This window comes from Mesocricetus auratus, unplaced genomic scaffold, assembly GCF_017639785.1.
Source record: "Mesocricetus auratus isolate SY011 unplaced genomic scaffold, BCM_Maur_2.0 Super-Scaffold_100024, whole genome shotgun sequence".
Taxonomy (NCBI): domain Eukaryota; kingdom Metazoa; phylum Chordata; class Mammalia; order Rodentia; family Cricetidae; genus Mesocricetus; species Mesocricetus auratus.
Genome location: NW_024429205.1, coordinates 11,546,676 through 11,566,361, shown reverse-complemented (window position 1 = coordinate 11,566,361; position 19,686 = coordinate 11,546,676). Strand labels below are relative to the sequence as shown.

Genomic DNA, 19,686 nt, shown 5'->3' with positions numbered 1-19,686 from the left:
GAGCGGGTGGAAGGAAAGAGGGCATAGAGGAAGTGAGCAGAGGCCCGGATTTCTGTGTCTCGGGCATGCATGTGGGTGTCTACTGCCCTGCAGGCAATAGGTATCCATGGGAACTTGTGAAGGCGTATGTTCTGTTAGCAATATGCACATGAATGGGGAGGCGGAGAATAGATTGAGCTTGGGGATGTTGGATTGGATGCTATTTGCAGGACATGGGTAAGCCCCACGGAGGGGCCACACGGATCACGGTCCCAGTGAAGTGAGCAGAGCTCCTAATTCCCACTGAGAATGTCCTTGGAGGAGAACTGAGCCTGCTCAGTCAGCGTGCATGGGAGAGACACTTCTGACAGGGAGCTCAAACCCTCAAGTGACACAAGCACATTGTACTTTCCAATGGTACGTCTTTAAAAGCGTTGGTTAGCGAAGTGTGAGATTGGTGTGATGCCCAGATCAAGGGGTCCCCCCAAAACCAACAAGGATTCCAAGTCCCGTATGTAAAGGCAAAGAGCGTTTATTCAAGCTCGAGCTTGGACTCTCCATCTGTCTGACACATCGGTTGAGAGCACACAGTGCCGAGTCTGGGTGGGGTAGAGTTTTTGTCATAGTAGATGTTTTGGGGTTGAGGGAATTTCCAGGGTTCAAGACCCTTATTGGCTGACACTTGTCTAGGGGTGTCTGGGCGGAAGGGGGATAGTTGCATATTGGACTCAAGGACATCTGGTGATCTTATCATCTAATGGTTGGGGTGTTTGGAATGGCAGGTACCTCCCCTTAGATGCCAGCTCTCTCTGGGAGGTGTCAGTTATTGGCTTTTCCTGGAACCTGGTGCTGCCTGCCAGGGGCCTACTTTTTAACTGGTTTTATTAAGCATGCCATGGCTTGCCCAAGCTGTTCTGGGCCCCACAATTGAGATACATGACATCTGGTCCCCTTGCTTAAATCTACCGAATCCATCAACAGAGTCCATTTCCCTTGCCCTGTAAATTAAGGTATTGAAAAGAGGATCCCAATGTCCAGTGTTTCCTGGAGGAATTTGAGGATGCATGGAGACAACAGATCAGGAAGTCCAGGCTCCATCTAGAATGCCTGAGGGGGAACATTAACATCCCTTGAGTCATGGTATTTTAGTTTGTAAAACGGGCCTCATAATGCGGGTATCCATAGCTTTACAAACTTATGTTGACCATGAATATGACCAGACACTTCCTTGACAAAGATGTGATGTCCTATGAATATATGCCATTGCGTTCATGATTTATTTATGGTTTATGAACTATGTTACAGAGGAAACAAAAGTTTCATTGATTGAAACTTCTTGTTTCCCAAAATATGGAGATGCAGTTAATATGAGTTTTTGATTCTTAAAGTCTTTGTATCAAAAGACTAAATACCCTAGATTCAGGAAGATGGTGACATCTTCAAAGTGCCAGCAAACTCCACCCTTTGTGATACAGGCACTGACTGCTTCCTACCTTAGACCCTCAAGGAAAAGAAAAGAAAAACTGTTGCAAAACAAACACTGTTAAGACCTTCATTTTGTTTTCTCCCTCTGCCCTGACTTGTTCTGAATTCAAGGTTGATAGAAATTGCTCTGATATAGTAATTCATTTTCTACATATTCATAACTTTAAAAAAAGTCTTCTAGATGAGTTTATAAAATCATCTCCTGAAAACTGATCATGGAAATTTGGTGCATATGATTCAAAGGTCATCATTCACATTTTTCTACAACCGGTTACATGTTGTTGTGGAAAGCAAACAGAGTTTCCTTGTGTTTGTTACTTTTCTGTTCCTGGGATTAAAAAACACTGTGACTAAAAGCAAACTTATAGATTTACAGTTCCAGAGAAACAAGAGTCAGTTAGGACAGGAGAGGAAGCTAGGACGTTATGACTCAGCTGCAAACATGATGGCACCGAGAGCCAGCTGGAACTGGGGTGAGGCTACGAACTCTCAGAGCCGACCCCCAGTGACCTCCCTAAAAGTCACCAACAGGGGACCAAGCATCATTCACACATTCCCATATGTGAGCCCACGAGGGACACAGCTTTTTCTGTCTTCTTCTTCTTCTCCCTCTCCCTCTCCTCTTCTTCTTCCTCTTCCTCCTCTTCCTCTTCCTCCTCTTCCTTTTCCTCCTCCTCCTCTTTCTCTTCTTCTTCTTCTTCTTCTTCTTCTTCTTCTTCTTCTTCTCCTTCTTCTTCTTCTCCTCCTTCTTCTTCTTCTTCTCCTTCTTCTGCTTCTTCTTCTGCTTCTTCTTCTTCTTCTTCTTCTTCTTCTTCTTCTTCTTCTTCTTCTTCTTCTTCTTCTTCTTCTTCTTCTGCTTCTTCTGCTTCTGCTTCTGCTTCTTCTTCTGTTTTTTTGAGACAGGGTTTCTCTGTGTAACAGTCCTGACTATCCTGGAACTAGCTCTGCAGACCAGACTGGCCTCACACTCACAAAGATCTGCCTGCCTCTGCCTCCCGAGTGCTGGAATTAAAGGTGTGCACCACCACCACCAGGCTTGGACACAGCTTTTTAAAAACAAGCCCTGATTGATTGCATTTGGCTTTATATTCTGGGAAGACAGCTAATGCTGGCATTTAAACTTTTTCTTCCAAGCCAAAGTAGAATTTCGAGGGAGAGAGGGAAGGAGGGAAGGAGGGAGGGAGGGAGGGAGGGAGGGAGAGAGAGAGAGAGAGAGAGAGAGAGAGAGAGAGAATTAATTTTCTCTCTTTTTTGAAACTGGAAATGTTAGCAGTGAATATTTCATTTGGAATATTGTGGATTTTCCACCAAGTGATAGTAGAGCCAGTTCTATAAATGTCAGTGAACAGAGAGCTGAGAAAGTGCACACACACACACACACACACACACACACACACACACACACACACAATATCCGAAATTGCCACCTTAAAGACAGATGCTTCCCATGTCAAGGCCATGCAGGTTGTCTTTACAGACACCTAAAAGACCAGAGAAGCATCCTTTGTCTTTACTATTTGGAGGGATCTTAGCCAGTCACCCCCACTTGCATCCCTTCCCCTTCCTAACTCCTAATATCCCCCAGATGGAAAAACTCTCTCTTCCACCCATATTCCCCAGGCCCGTCTGTGAGTGTCAGCTCTCTTCTTGAGGGAAGCAGACTCGCCCAGGTGCTGCTGCCCTATGTGGTTCATCTTTTCTCTGAACCGCTGCGGAGCATAAGCTTCCTGCATGCCACAGAGCCAATGGCAAGCGGATATCTTTGCTATGTCATAGAAGCTGTAGTGGCTTTCCCTGGAGAAGGGACCATATGCCTGCCATAATAGCATACCCTTCATACACTTTCAGAAGACTGTAGATTTTCTGATGTCCCCAGACAGGGACCCATGGAGTGTCTAGTGTCATACTTTGTCTCCAATGGAGAAAAGAACTTGATGTTTGCATTCTAAGACTTCCAAAGTCAAGCGTAAGTCCATTGACCAGTTAACCTACTTTGAACTCTGTTCTGCTGTAACCAACATGAACATAAACAGAACATCTTGAAAGTTGTTGTAAGATTTGAACAACGAAAGTGTGGGAAAGCTTACAGACACATAGTAGGTACCCCATGACATGCTGATATTCTCCATAAGTACCAGGAACATACTATTATTCCCACATATTGATGAATAATCAGTGAACACCCATGCCATGTGTTTATGTGTTTAATTACTTTCAGCCAGATTAAACTCCTATGTGTACCCTGGGCTACAAGTAGGCTGTGTATCAGCTGCCATTGTGATCGTGGCTTCCCTCACTACAGTCCCCTCCTGCACCTGTCTGGGTTTGAGGATGTTCAACATAGGTTTGATCAGTTCTTGAAGGGTAGTTGTGAACCTTGGCCTGTTTCCTATAAAACCAAGAGCAAGAACAAGTTGCTGCCACATTGTTCTCAGATGATACTATTTTAAGGAATAAGGTTCCTCGGGGGTCCCAAACACCTTCTGCCCGGCTGTATTCTCTGCGACGTAAACTCCTGCAGCTGGGCAGGAATGACAAGCAGCTGACAACCCTTGAAGCGGGAGCAGCGTGTTATAGAAGGGGGTGGCCATGAAGTCACCGGATAGAGCGTGCATGCCAGGTTTCGCGGCTCTGGAGTACACCCCTGGACTGCCAGAGCAGGCATCTCTGCCACCCATATGTCTGCTCTGCCACGGGAGCTGTGACTTAGTATATCCTCAGACATCCTCTTTGAAGCAGCCGCTCTGAGCCAGAGGGGAGTTTTCTTGTCTTCACTTGCTCTTAACCATGATGTCTTTATTTACCCACTGTGATCTTCGTATTTTTTTTTTAATACCGAATCCTGAAAGAGACTATTTTTGCCTCCTGCTCTTTGATTCTGCCAAAGCTCAGATGCAGAAAGCCTTCTCCAGCTACTGGCCCGATGACCCCTGCTTCGTGTCCTGCTTGCAACCAGCCCTTTGTATACTCTTTGCTCCGACTTAACTATGTCAGTGTCTGCGTCCTCCAGCAGAGTGTAAAACGTTACTCTTTTATTGATTAACATAAAATATGTTTAATCTCAAGTAATAATTTATCTCAGTTAAGCCATTTCCTTAGTACTGTGGTGCATAGCAGTGTGCTGATGCAGTAATTGTTTGAACAAATAGGAGAATCTCTGCCATGAAGGGTTTAGGTGAGGGGCATTCTAAGTGGAGTTCAGGTATCAATTTAAAAAGTGCTGTGATGGGCTGGAGACATGGCTCAGAGAGAGCACATTCATAGCCCTGGGTTTGATTTTGATTGTGTGCAAGATAGATGGATAGATAGATAGGTAGACAGACAGACAGACAGACAGACAGATAGACAGCAGACAGACAGACAGACAGATAGATAGACAGATGATAGATGGCGCTATCTGATGACCATCTTTGTGATGTGTCCATCCACTTGGTAGGCTTACCTAAATGAGAATAAAACATCCTGTATTATTGACCTTGGGAAAAGGTAGCAAGTATTACACTCTTTTCCCATGAAAACAATGAGATGAAATATTTCTATAGGAATTTCGGGTTCTTGCATTGCATTTGAAAGACGTGCTTCCAAGGTTCAGAAGGAACAGAATTAACCCCTAATAGAGCATCATGCCCCTGAGTCATTGTTCCAGATGTACCTGGGTTGCAAGCCCACACATCTAGAATCCCAGATGTTCCAGGTAACTGAGCATGGCTGGTGTTGGAATCCTGTTGCAAACTATTTACTGTAGTTGGCTAACAATCTCATGTAACCTTATGGAGTTAGTGTTCTACGGGGAACATTTGGAGATATGTCTAATTTATTTGTTTTGGTCTTTTACAATTTCAAAGGCTTGGCATATTTCCCATGTGTGGATCGGCGCTTATAAAACAGGAGTGTAGAAGGAAGTGAATGTGAGACACACTCAAAGCAGCAAAATAAGGAAGTTGAGGCTATTTAACTTCCATTAAGTTGTTAGGTTTGGGGGCCAGCCTACTATTAAATGAATCATCTTCCTCTAAGAAGTGCCTCCAGCTCAGAACTGGAATTGCTCATTAAAATGTGGTCTAATAGGTCTTGAGAAGACTGCCTAGGACAGGATGGACCGTGCCCATCCTGAGCTTTACATCTGACAGAGCTTGTGGTCTGGGGGGTTTGCTCGGATGTGTTTGCACAGGAAATGGTGAGAAGGCAGAGGATGAAAAGGATAAGGAAGCTGTTTCTTTAGAGAGAGAAGTACAGCTTATCCCTCCATTGGCCTTCTCCTCTGCAGAGCTGCATGCAGCCTACCAACCCCATTGTCCGTCAGGAAATCCTACATGTGTCTGAAGGCTGTTGGGATGATCATGATGGAGTGATAATGGTGTTAAGTACCGTCATCATCTGTAAAACAGACGTAGATGAAATCCTTCCATAGAGCATGGGTCTGCTTTCAGCCCCATAAATATGTCGAATGAATGGGATACATGGGTGAGAGGCCTCCACAGAAGACAGTTGATAATATCTCAGTCTGAGAAAGTAGAATGTTTGCTGGTTACTTCAAAAATAATTCGTGCCTATTCTTTCATCTTAGGTTATGGAATGTAGATAAGTAGCAGATTTGTATCTGCCAGCGGATCTTACCTGCATCTATGCACACCTCAGGCCATTTCTTTTAAAAGCTCTTCTTTTTAGCTCTACTTATATTATTATTTTATGAGTATGTATACATACCATTTGCCTGCCTGCTGCCCATGGAGGTCTAAAGAGGGCATCAGATTCCTGGAACTGGAGTTACAGACAGTTGTGAGTCACCATGTAGATGGCAGGAATAAAAGCATGTCCTCTGCAAGAGCAATAAGGACTCTTAATCTCTGAGCCAACTGTCCAGCCCCTGAGGCTGCTGTTTCATCGAGAATGACTTTCTTGATATTATGCCTTTTGTTTCTTTTAAAATTACATTTACTGGTGTGTGTGTGTGTGTGTGTCTGACACACACACACACATACACACACACACACACTGGTAAGTAGACGTCAGATGACACATTACCAGATGGAGTCAGAGTAGGTTCCCGCCTTCCACTGTGTAGGATTCAGGAATTGAACTCAGGTGTAGGAGTTATGATTTGAGAAATCTAGTCTCTAACATGCATCAGGAGAGTCCCTGGGACCTGAAATCTGTTTCCTGAACTCTTTCTCACAAAAGTTAGAAAATGTATGCTGGGCATGCTGGCATACACCTGGAGACTAAGGCGGGAGGATCGTGAGTTCAAGGCCTGTGTGGACTACATAACAAGACCCTGGAAATCTTGGCTACCTAGCAAGTCTGAGAGATGGTGGGAGTGAGGAAGAAGAGGAAGGAAGGGGGGAAAGAAAAGTTAAAAGAGAACACAAGAGAGAGGAGAAAAGAGGAACCCTTGCTATTCCTGGCAGATATTTTAATGGCACCCTGTCTGTTATACTTATCCAGTGATATATGGTTTGTTCTACACCAGCAGGAAGCAAAGTGAGGCAGAGGTGTCAGCTGCATGATCACAGAGGCTGCAGGATAAGAGGAGAATGGGAACGTTTCATAGAAATAGCCAAATTTCTGCTTCAAATATGCTTAAGTATTATTATTATTTTATTATCATTATCTGACAGGTGGAATGGTACAAAGTGTGCACTTTGGGGGCCTGTGACACACGCACCCGTTACCGCTGTGCTATAGGGAGCCCCACCTAGGGTTACCTAGCTCCCAGCAGCTCAGGGATGCACTGTAAGATGACAGTTGTAAAGGCTCATCTCCACTTGATGGAGCTGCTCTCCCCTTGGTCCTCAGGACGTGAAGGCGGAGCTTTTCACATCCCTGATGGTGTTTGCTTTCGTGTTGTCTTTTCTAGGTTTGCTGGCATGGGAAACTTGCTCAAGGTCCTGACCCGGGAAATTGAGAATTATCCACACTTTTTCCTGGATTTTGAAAGTAAGTTCTGAGCACTGTAGCACCGTAATGGAAGCTATGCACTTGCTTTGTAGCTTGTTTCATAAGGAAGCAATAGAGATTTTCAAACCAAGTTCAAATGGCATCATACTTTTCTTTCTGACATTGTTTCTAAGCTGTTCTTCTCCACCATTTCTTTATGAATTTTAGAAACCTAGAGGAAGGTTTAATTTAATTGCTCCATGGTTTTCTCTGATTTTTATAAGAATTAGCTTTGGTATGATATACATGAAACCTTATCATGAATCTTCCCTAAGATTTTATATACAGTACTGTTCCACATTCCAAAGAAAAAATGGCAAACACATTAACTGACTTGGGCAGACATTAAGTACATGCAATCGAAAAAGTGCCTACCCAGAATTCAGCATTATTATTTTTCATCAATGCCATCTATTTTATGTATTATCTAACTGTGTAAAATTATTTCTGGATTTTTGAAATGTACATATGCATTTTTCTCAAAAGATTATTGCCCTAGTTTTGGTTTTCTACATGATACAACCTAGAGTTACCTAGGAAGAGGGAACCTCGATTAAAGAACACTCAATCAGATTATCCTGTGACTGTGTCTATGGGGTACTGACTTGGTTGCCTACTGTGGGCAGCGTCATCCTTAGGCGGGTGACCCCAAACTGCCTAAGAAAGGTAGCTGAGCTGTGAGCCAGGGAGCAAACAAGTTGGGAGTATTTCCCCAGACTTTCTGCTTCAGTTCCTGCCCTGTCTTCCTTCACTGATGGTTGAGATGCAGGAGTGCAACCCAAATAAACACTTTCTTCCCATGTTGCTTTTGGCCAGAGTGTTTTGTCATAGCAACAGAAATGCTAAATAGAAGTTATGTCTCCTTTACCAAAACATTATAATTAAATTTTTTCTGGAGTAAGAATGGCCTAAAGGTCATTGCTAAATAAGCAGAGATCATGTTTTGTTCATTTTATTTACTGAATCTATGCTGGTTCAAACTAGGTTAGTATTTCCAATCTTTTCCCCTTTGTACGTGTATGCCTGTGTGTGCCTGCCCCCCTCCCCACCGTGTGATACATGTAAATGTGAGTACACACATGGCATAGTGTGCATGAAGAAGTCAACTTTCAGGAGCTGATTCTCAGTTTGTACTTTGAGGCATTCTCTCTCATGGTTTCTGCCTCTACCCTGTATGCTCCAGGCTCTACCCTGCATAGTTTAGGCTCTTCCCTGTATACTCCCAGCTCTACCCTGCGTGCTCCAGGCTCGCCAGCTAGGAAGCTTCTGGGTGATTCTTTTGTCTCTGCTCCTATCTCATTTTAGGAGTGCTGGAATTACAGATGCTAGCTAACCTCTCCAGCTTTTTAAACGTGGATTCCAGGTCATGAGGCTTGCATGGCCATTGCTCTTACCCACTGAGCCATCTCCCTGCTCCCTTTTTGTTTTAAACTACATCCCACAGTAGTTTAAACACAGCTGGATATCTCTTTTGTATTCACATCTACTGCCACTTTAACTTGCTTGAAACTTTAATTTGTTAAGTATTTATATTAAAGAAAATGGCCATAACGTCTTCACATATAGACTGAATTTTCTGGCAGTTTTGTTAATTAAATGCTAGAAGACCTTTCCAGGTTGTAGACTAAAAACTCTCCAAGGTGTTGTATGGTGTCTTTGGTGTATTTAAGACAGCCGCCCAATAAGTGGCTCCGGAACTCATCAATTCTGATAACGAAACTCTTAATTATGTTCACTGAAAGATACTTGGCTTTTGACCTAACCCAATTCCTCCCTGCTGTTAGTGGTCAGCTTGGCTTGGTTTGGTTTCATTTCTATTTGGTCTGATAAGGATTTTGGCTCAGAACTCAAGATGAATTTATCTATGACTCTTCTGAAATCTGTGTCTGAATATATGTCCGTACATGTATGCATACATTACTGTTAAAGTAAAATTCCATCAATAGCTTTAAGTAAGTTGTCTGTAATCCTAACCACTCCGCTTTGTTACTTTAATCGTTCCCTTCCATTTTTAACCTTACACCTTTTGCAAGATTGCACTCAGCATATGCAGTAATTAAGAATAATGTCTACGTCTCCATTCATTCAGTTTCTGAACACCTAGGAACCCAGAGTAATCCCATGTCCGCTGTTGCTGGGAAGCCCTAAATGCCACATGAGTCTGCTGACTCCCACCTACCTGCCAGAATTCAATGACACCCCCCCCCCACTGGTGGTCTAATTGTCTTGATTTCTTGGCTTTCTACGCTGCCATGAATGCTGAATCATTTGATTGGATTAATCTTCAGAACCTTGCAAGGGTACAAGTAAAGCCTTCAAGGGTTGAAAACAATCCCACTGGTCCTCCCTAGGGCTTTGAGGTTTGCCTTGGAAAGCCCCTCCCTGCTGCATAGCAGGCAAGGTGGCCTTGGAGGGCTATTGTCATTGCACTCTGATCTGCTCAGTCATGTGCTTAGGACGTCATTGTACTCTTTAAGGAGAGGTCCTGGTGGCTAAATGATAGAGAAATTGAAATTTGATGTCTGTGATGCAAAAGCTCCCTTTACACATATTGTAATTTCTTCAAGACAAGGAAGTGAGCACTGGATTTCCATGCCTGATGGCTTTCTGTAATTTGTAAAGAAAATATAAATTTAGAAAAATGTACAAAAATTGTTTCTTTTTCCAAAGAGAGAATAGAAAGAAACTCCTTTCATATTCTCCAGAAGATTAGTTTTCTTTTTCCTAAACTCTAGGAGGGAACTAACAGAGCTGAGGTCATACACAGAATGATTAGAGAGATAAGATGGGGATGTGGGCCCTTCTAGCTCCAAACTTCTGCTCTGTTGTCCCCAAATGCTCATCACAGCAGCCAACAGCTTATTTGAAGTACCCTAGCATCATTCTATTCTGACTAGGAAAGACATGTTTTATTTCTAAACTAAACATGAAAAAGCAGAACAAACAAAACAATAATAGAAATACTCTTTTTATTCTAAATATATCCCTCACTCCCCAGACAAGATTTCTGTATACAGCCATGGCTGTCCTAGAACTTGCTCTGTAGACGAGACTGGCTTTGAATTCAGAGATCCACCTGTCTCTGCCTCCCAGAGTGATGGGATTAAAGGTGTGTGCCACCACCACCTGCCGCGCAGTCTGGTGTCCGCACAACCACCCATGGCTTAAATATTGTATTTCTTAAGGAGGTTTTTAAGAAAGATCAATGATAAGAGAAGTGGAAAATATGGACTTTAGGAAGACTTTTCCCTTGAGTCTGTGGTTTGGAGATAAAGGGTATGTTGACCATGATGTGACTTCCATGTCAGCCACACACCAGCAGGATTTGGAACTAAATGAGGATAGCCTGATGGAAAAGTCACAAACTAAAGTGGAGAACCAGATAGACATGTACTTGAAGACAAGCTAGGAGACTTGAGAAAGGCATAATATGCCACCAGAGGACAGAAGGAAACAGAATTTGCATCTAGGTTTTGGAAATGAAGGGCCACAGAAGGAATAGAGTGACACATATTGCAACAGGTGGCATTTTATGAACTTTACAGAGTGACTAGTTTTTCTGCAGGTCCAGATGGGGTGTGGAGTTTTCCAACAGATGGAAATAGTGTGATTAAAAGCTTAGAAATAAGAGTAGAAAGGATATGTTTGAAGAACAGCAAGAAGAGAGAGCACCAAAAACCTGTTGAGAAAACGGGAAGAGGGACTTGAATGAAGGCTGGTTTGGTTAGCTGGTGCTATATACATTTGAGAAGCCAAGACTGGAGGCTCATAATTAGAACTCACGTCCAGACTGAAGAGCTAAAATCCCTTCGGGAAATGGGTGAACAGATGAGAACTTCAGACACTACACTGAAAAGGGCCTCAGTGGGTAAGGAATCCTGAGGAGATGCCCCAGTAGAGATGAAAGGATACCCAACTGATTTGAGATTCCTGGGGGCAGAGTCTGAGCCCTACTGAGTGTTGTGACCCAGCACCTAGACTTAGGTTGAACAGGGGTTTGAGTACTGCATGAATATCAGGGGTAGATGATGATCTTGGAAAGGAAGAACCAAGCAGTGAGGTCATCTAGGCAGTGAGGAAAGCATAGGGAGTCCAAATACCACACAGTGGTCAAGGAAGAGAACAACTGGAATGGGAGATGATCGTTGAGCATTCAGGTGTCACCGCTCACCCTGGGGAAGAATATTTGTGGTTTGTTGCTCTCTATCCAGAGGCTGGGTGGTAAAGCGTTAAGCAATGGAGGTGGAGAGAGAAAGGAAGGCTAAGCAGCATGTATTAACAGCTTAAATGAATTTAGCACGTCTTTCTTCAGGGTTGAATATTCTTTTTGAAGTCAGTGATGGGATATAATTGAACTGGGTCAAATAGATATAATTAAGCTGGGTCAAAACATAATACAAAATTAGATACATCTGTCCTTGGGTTCCTCAGTGGCAAAGATCTGATTTAAATTCCTGTTGACCTTTTCAGTGAGTTCTACAATTTATGCTCATATTTTCCCACAGACCCTTAACATCTTTTTTTTTCCCCGTTGCACCTTTCACGCCTTTACTTTCCTTTTCCTTTGTCTCCCTCTGCCTCCTCTCTAGGCCTCACTCTCTTCTTTGAAAGTCAAGAGGTAGGGGTGTGGTAGGGGAGATTAATGAATGCTGTTTCAATGAGTGATGGTTTGAAGGATGTTGTGCAAGAAGTGTAGCTGAGACCCTGTGGCAGATTGCTCTACCAGAGCCTCCACAGTGGTCCCTAAGGTGGGCAGCAGGCATCAGCCTTCCATATAAGAGGCTGCAGTGATTCCAAGACTGGAGTGATTAGAAACATCTCTTTTAAAGGTAGCTAAGCTTCATGCCCAAAATCTGACCCAGAATGTGAGACTATTTAAAACCTGAGCTCTCTACTGTGCCTTCAGGCAGACCTAGTGCCAACACAACCAGGGTATCTTCTTATGTTTTGTTCCCTGCTCTCATTTTCCCTCGTCATCATTGGGATCACGGTACCATGCTGGCAAACTGACACTGCTTCTTTTTCTGCCATGAACTCCTAGGGCTTCCTGGCTTCCAGGCCAGGACTTGCACATGTGAACTTTTGTGAACATGCAAGCATGTGAACATTCCCATTATTTTCTTCTTACCTACATTTGTGGAATGTTCCTTTTCCCACTTTTCTTCTGCCAATCCTGTAAGTGCCTATTGTCCCCCATTGTCTAGGACAGTTGTCTTACTTTTCAGATTAATGTTACATTCAATACAGTCTCAGCTTTCACAATAAAAATAACAAAGACTTGGCTTTTAGATTATGTGACTTGTTCTCTTTGTTAGAAAGGAAGCAATATTCCTTGTAATTTTTACTTTTTCCACAATAGTATGAATATTTGTTACAGAGCTATAGATTTATACCCAACAAAATTAACATTAATTCTTTTGGGTCCTTGAATATATGGTTAACACATTGAGGTTTACTCGATTCCCCCAACATGAAAATTAACAGGGGTTTTGACTAGTCAAGATTGAAACTGATTCACACATAGAGTTAATTGCTTTTAATGTTTTGATGCTTTCTGTTCTACCATGAGTTCTATCATCTTATCAGATTTTTAATTGTACAATACACTGTTGTTAACTGGTCAAGTCTTTGTGCCCTGCATCTAGAACGTACTCATTCTGCATGGCAGAAGCTTCACCTCTGGTAATTAGCAGCTATGTTGCCCACTCCTAATGCCCCTGACATTACTCTACACTCTGTATCTATTAATTGACATTTTTATGTGCACTGCATAAGTAAGATCACAGTGCGCATCTTTCTATAACTAGTTTATTTCAGCTATTGTAACATCTTCAAGGTTCATCTATGTTTTTGTATAGTGTACAATATCTTCATTAAATTGGAACACCATTGTAATTGCATTTATGCTACCTTTTCATCCTCTGTTTCTTTTAAATTAGTGGTTCTCAACCTTCCTAATGCTGTGACCCTTTAATACAGTTCCCCAATCATAAAAGTATTTTCCTTGCTACTTCATAACTGCAAATTTGCTGTTGTTATGAACCATAATGTAAAGATCTGATATTTCTAGTAGTCTTAAGAGACCCCTGTGAGAGGATCTTTGGATCCCCCAAAGGAGTTGTGACCCACAGATTGAGAACCATGGAAATAGCAGAATGACTGCGTTATGGTTATTACGATCTAGTTCTTCAGGCGATCTTGAAGGGTATTGTGGGTGCCAGCCACTCTCTTAGCCATGACTGAAGTGACTGAAGATCTTATAGTTTGGTCAGGGAGGCAGGCACGGAGGCTGCCATCTCTGATGCAAGTTTTCTTCTGCTAATGTATTTACCTCATCACTAGTGTATACTTTCTTCAGATGAGGGTTTATAGAAAATCATGTGCTTAGATTGTTGTCTCCTCCTGTGTCTGTCATCTTGTTGAGCATGGAGTATAATTTCATTGGTTTTGGTGGACACTAACTGAGTGGCCATATTACAAAGAATCCTCCCGTTTTTAAGGACAAAGTGGCTGTGATGCTAAGTCTTACTGGGAGCAAAGAGACCTGGAAAGATGAGATGTGGCACATTAAAATGAGAGTATTAGAAGGACTCTATCTCTTCTTAAAGGTGTTTTTTTATTTATTTCATTGGGAAAATGAGATATAGGCAGAGCAGAAGCAATAGTCTGGGGATTAGGTGCATCCCAAACAGAGATCAAATACTGTACCAACCAGAAGAACAGATCCTAAGTTAGGATAAAGAAATATTCCTTGGTAGGTAGTGGCTAAAACAATGGAGGTGCTGGAGAGGTGGTTCTGCACTGAGGAGCACCTACTGCTCTCCAGAAGCCCTCTACACTCTTCTCACAGAAGATCCAAGTTCAGTTGCCTGCACCCACACTGGGCGGCTCACAACCACCTGGAATTCCTCCCTAGAGGAAACCAGTACCTCTGGCCTCCAAGGGCTCCTGCGCGCGCACACACACACACACACACACACACACACGATTAAAAATTAAAGCTAAATCTTCAAAAAATAGCACTCTTAGAAGGCAAATCTATGCCTCATAAATTCCTGGGATAATAATGTTGTGTAGTGGGTGATAATTAAGAAAGAAATTCTAAAAAGCATCCCATCACTTTACTTACAAAAGGCTTGTTTCCTATTCTTGGAAATGAAGGTTTGTATCAGGCCAGCCTGTCATCTGGGATGCCTTTGGGGACTCAGGTTCACTTCCTGCCTCTTACACCTGTGGCCTGTTAGCCTTGCATCTGCTAAATCTGCTCAGAGGAAGCTAGAGAATCTAGAGGAGGGGAAGTATTTTTTCATCATGTGGTCAATTGTCCTTTTCTAGTATGCTTACTTGACAAAGAAGAATAATACAAATCAAAACAGAATAGACCTGCAAAGCAGTTTATGGATTCAGCACAAATGGTGACAGCTATGCTCTCACAGGGCCTGGAGAAACAGCTCGGTGGGGAAAGTATTTGTCATGCCATTGTGAGGACCAGAGTTTGGGTCCTCCAAAGTCAGGTAAAGCTGGCTATGGTGATGCATGTATTTTATTTATTTATTTTATTTATTTTTAATTTGTTTTTCAGTTTAAATTTAGATAAGAAACAAGGTTGCTTCACAAGTCAGTTCCAGGTCCCTCTCCCTTTCCCTCCCCTCCTGCCATGCCCTCCCCTCAATCCCCCCCCATTATCCCTTCATTTCCCCAGGGAGGGTGAGGCCCTCCATGGGGGTGTCCATAGTCTGTCATTTCATATAGGGCAGGGCCTAGACCCTTCCCCAAGAGTTCAGGGTGAGAGTGCACCTCACATTGTTCTATGGGAGTCCAAAGTCCGTGTGTATTCTCGGGATGGGTACTGATCTGCTGCCCAAGGCTCAATAGATTCCCTAGGCCTCCTCACTGACACTCATATGCAGTGCTCTTAACCTTGGAGACACGGGGATCCTTGGGAGCTCACAGGCTGGCCAGCCTGTGTACACAGTGGTGAACAAGAGACCCTCCAGCAGGGTAGAAAGTGGGGAGTGACACCTGAGATTGCCCTCTAGCCTCTGTACATGTGTCTATGCATATGCATGTGTGAGCATGCACACACATGTATGCATACATACACATAAATGCAGAGAGATTTTTTTACATTCCATAGTATTCTAGCACTCCAGTTTTCTAAGACCTTTGACCTTGTTTAAATTCCCCCTGCATCCCTTCAGGTAGGAAACAGACAGGGCTATATTAGCTTCCCTTTCTTCCTTCACCCAGGATCTAATCTGGAGTTTAGAGGGGTTAGCTGCTGTGCCCTGAGGGTGGTATTCAATGAGGGTTAAGGTGCTATAGGATTTGCTTTCAAAACTCTGCTTCAGAGTGCCACCTCCACCTAGGGATCCCAGTGAAGCGGATGAAATAGACAACCCTTCACCCGCCCAGCCCTGTTCAGTCCCTGGGGTGATTGTTCCATGGAAAGATCTTTGGGCTCAGTGTGTGATGACTAATGTCCTGTCCAAACAAATGTGTCAGCCCGGCCCCGCTTATATTGTTCAATGGACCTTTGAAATTTCAAGCTGCTTCCGTAAACAACATCTCGCTGTAGGTTGTTACCATCTTACGTCCCCCAGACTTAACACCAGGTAATTATTTATGTCTCTTAGTTTATTTGGAACACAGGAGGGGTTGGGAAAGCATGGAAGTGGGTGGGAAGATGGGCCGTGGATTTAATTTATGGCTTGAGCCAATCCTTTCCACTGCTCCGAGCTCTAGTGTTTACCCAGCACCGAGATAGCTATACATCCCGATGATGAAATGCCGTGGCTGCCTCGGAGACCAAAGGCATCTCGTAAATTGTGTCTTCTCCTCAGATTATTTTAGGTTAATTCGCTTCTTTGTCAGTTCTCCTCACAGGCCCAAGTGGGCTGTGGGGGAAAGGTGTGTGTGTGTGTGTGTGTGTGTGTGTGTGTGTGTGTGTGTGTGTGTGTGTGTGTGTGTGTGTGTGTCCCTGCTGCCTTTGAAGACAGGATGAGGCCTTGGCTGATTTACGGAGATAAAACCCTTTTGATTTGACAGCCCCTTCAGCCCCTGTCCGGTTTGCTGTTGTTTTCCCTGTGGTAGCTTTACTGAAAATCTTTCTGACAAAGACAACCGCTTTCTTCCCCATTAGCACAGAGGAATGCCAGGCATTCTGGTTTGAAAAAAAAATATCAAAAATATTCCACCTACCCTCCAGTGACTCCCAAAATGTTGGCAGTCAACATGCGCCGTCACTGGCAATCACAGCCAAGGGAGGAGACATCAGTGTGTTCCCTGTCTGCGAACAAAATTGATATCCTTCATCTTAACTAATAAAAGGCTGCTTTATCTGCTAAAAGCTGTAGACACGTGAATGTAGTGAGTGCTTGACAACAAGAGTGGGTGTGTAAGGTCGCAATCCACAGGATGCGTTTTCACACTTTCCACAGCAGGGAGTCCAAAACATGCCTTAAATCATCGCCCGGATAATGGCTAGGATACAGGTGTTCCGGGCCTGCTCGGAGTATTGGTTTCTGAAATTGCCTGTGTAAATCACGAGGGCTTTAACAGCTCCATCGTCAGATAGGATGAGCACTCACTTCCTCTCAATCCACTCAAATAATAGAGAACGAGTAGGAGTTCAGAATGTGAGTCGTAGAAGAAACATCACCAAAGACTTCATTGCCTACAGTTGGAAATGAGGACCCACTGCTGTCATGAGGGGTGGTGTGAATGTGTATATGTGTGTATGAGTATATGTGTTTACATGTGTGTATGTGGGTGTGAATGCGTATATGCATGTGTGTATGCGTTTGTGTATATGTGAATGTGTGTGTAAGTATGTGAGTGTCTGTTACCTGTGTATGTGCACATAAATATGATAATTGTGTGTGTATGTATTTGTGCGTGTGTGTATGTGTGTGTGTGTGTATGCACAAGTGGTGTGCCATTTCATAAAAAGTCAAGCTTTGTGTTAAAAATAGAAGAGCAGAGAGCATAGATCAGAATTGCTATTCACTTAGCAAATGCTCTCAAGGTTGCTGGGGGATTAAACACAGTAACCTTTTCCACCATTAATTCTTCAGGGTCCCTTTCAAGATGTCATCTCTTGACATCTGAAAATGCAATAAACTTTTAAAATCTGGTCAGTAGTTGAGTCTGAATGTGAAGAGTGCTGGAAAAGTACCCAAATCCTCTTACAGGGTTGTCCTGGAAAGCAAGGCAGGGGCAGTTACAGACTGGAAGGGGGAGACCTTGAGCAGTTTTGCATTCTCCCAGAGAGAACAAATGTTCCAGGAGCTTGCCAGCCACAAATCTCCCTGAGCAATGGGAGACTTAAGCACACATGTTGATGAAGGGGAGTCAGTTTGGTTACAGGCAGTCACATAACAGTGTATAAGCTATTTATGGAGAGGAAACAGAACAGAATGGGGATGAGAACTTTGTTTATCACAACGCCTCCTGGCACCCACATCCCTCCTCCTGACTGATTCCCCACAGAATTCAGTTTCCCGAATTGCCACTGAGTATTTCCATTAAATCTGATATCATAAGAATACTGGATATAAGTGTCCAAAGAGCTCAGGACTCAAAGACAAGCATCCCCAAAAGAGGCTAGGTTGTAGCACAGTTGATAGAGTGTTCCTGAAGCCCTGCATTCCATCCCCAGCATGTCCAGATATGTGGCACACACCTGAATTTCTAACCCTTGGGAAGCAGAAGTACAATGACTAGAAATTCAAGACAATCAATAGTGTATACAATGAGTTCAAGGCTAGCCTGAAGCAAGTGAGACCCTGTCACCAAAAAAAAATCCTAAAACATGTGAAAAGCATATATATAAATCATTCCTTCAACTATCTAGCTAGCACATTTTCCTTGAGCATATACTATATAGTAAACAGTCACTGAAAATATGTAATCAAATGAAACAGGTAAGATCAGAGCCCTATGTCTAGTAGATAAAATTCTTATTAATTAGGTTTTGTTTTTGTTGTTGTTTTTCCCTGTGGGATGAAAGTGGGATGAATCATTGGGTTCCATATGGATTTGGGACAATGTTAAATGTCACTTGGGATTACACAGTCCTTTTCCAACTTGCATAATGAGGTAGACACTAGGAAGACACATCCAACATGCAGCCTGGTCCATACACATCCCAGGATGACTATAAGTGTAATGCAACACATTTATAGGTGACAACAACATGTCACATAGTCAGATGTTTGGAGATTGTAGTCTCTTAGTTATCATTCTGTATTGGGAAAGGTAGAGCCACTGATGATTTGAGTCCTTTGTAAATATTTCACCTTCCAGCCAGATGGCATGGTGGGGTGGTCTGTTGGCTGGCAAGAGGGGCCTAACACTTGGCTGAGAGAAAAATTGACTTCAATTCCATGCCAGGGAAGGTGGGAGAAATCAGGTATCCCATGAGACTAACAAATTATGGCAGAAAAGTGAGCCAACACATCTCTAAGCCCACCTTTTGTGGCACAGAAAGGATACCACCCCCACAAGCCATTCATGCAAACTCTTTGTGGTCAAAAGAATGTGCATGTCAGTTTATATAAGAAACTGTCACTTCACCTGCCATGGAGACAGGAGCTGGCTGTCCCCAGCTGCAGGACCACCTTGAGGCTACCCTGGAAGATGTTTATTTTGAAAGTACTATATTTTCTAGCAAGTGGTGTGAAAGCTTTCTCCTTTTGTGCTCTGTGGTCAGCAACAGGATGCCATTTGGATTTTGTCTGTGCTCTGATAGCCAACTTAGTTTTAATTCTGTTTCATATGATATTGCTGCTTAGTGACTTGTTAGGATGGGACCACCACATGACAGGGGACATTGAACACATCTTTTCGCCTTCCAAAGGCAACCCTCTTTCATAGTTATATAACTCTGAACCCTTAGATTGGGCACACTGTCTACTTTGCTTGTCTCTTCTCTAAATACCTCATCTGAAAATTTTCTACCTCATAAACAGTGTGTTCCTGGATTTGGGTGAGGGCTTTTTTAAATGTGGTTTTTATCATTGTTGTTTTGATTTCATGTGTATGGATATTTTAACTACATGCATGTCTATGTGCCATGTATGTATCTCATGCCTCAGGAAAGCAGAAGAGGGTATCAGATCCCTTGGATCTAGAGATACAAAAGATAATTAGCTACTCTGTGGGTGCTGGGACTCAAACCCATGTCCTCTGGAAGAGCAGCCATCACTCTTAACCACTGAGCCGTCTCTCCAGCTCCCGAGTGCCTCATTTTTATTTGCTTTGCAATTAGAAGCTCGCAGCCCC

At 43.1% G+C, this 19,686-nt stretch overlaps 1 protein-coding gene across 1 annotated transcript in view; it reads left to right on the top strand.

The window, feature by feature from the left end:
* Cyria (CYFIP related Rac1 interactor A) overlaps window positions 1-19,686 on the top strand; it is a 105,451-nt gene that overhangs the window by 67,186 nt on the left and 18,579 nt on the right. Inside the window, exon 3 of the mRNA XM_040730720.1 lies at window positions 7,322-7,401. Coding sequence (XP_040586654.1) covers window positions 7,332-7,401 — 70 coding nt within the window. The 5' untranslated portion in view covers window positions 7,322-7,331. The remainder of the gene's footprint in view (window positions 1-7,321; window positions 7,402-19,686) is intronic.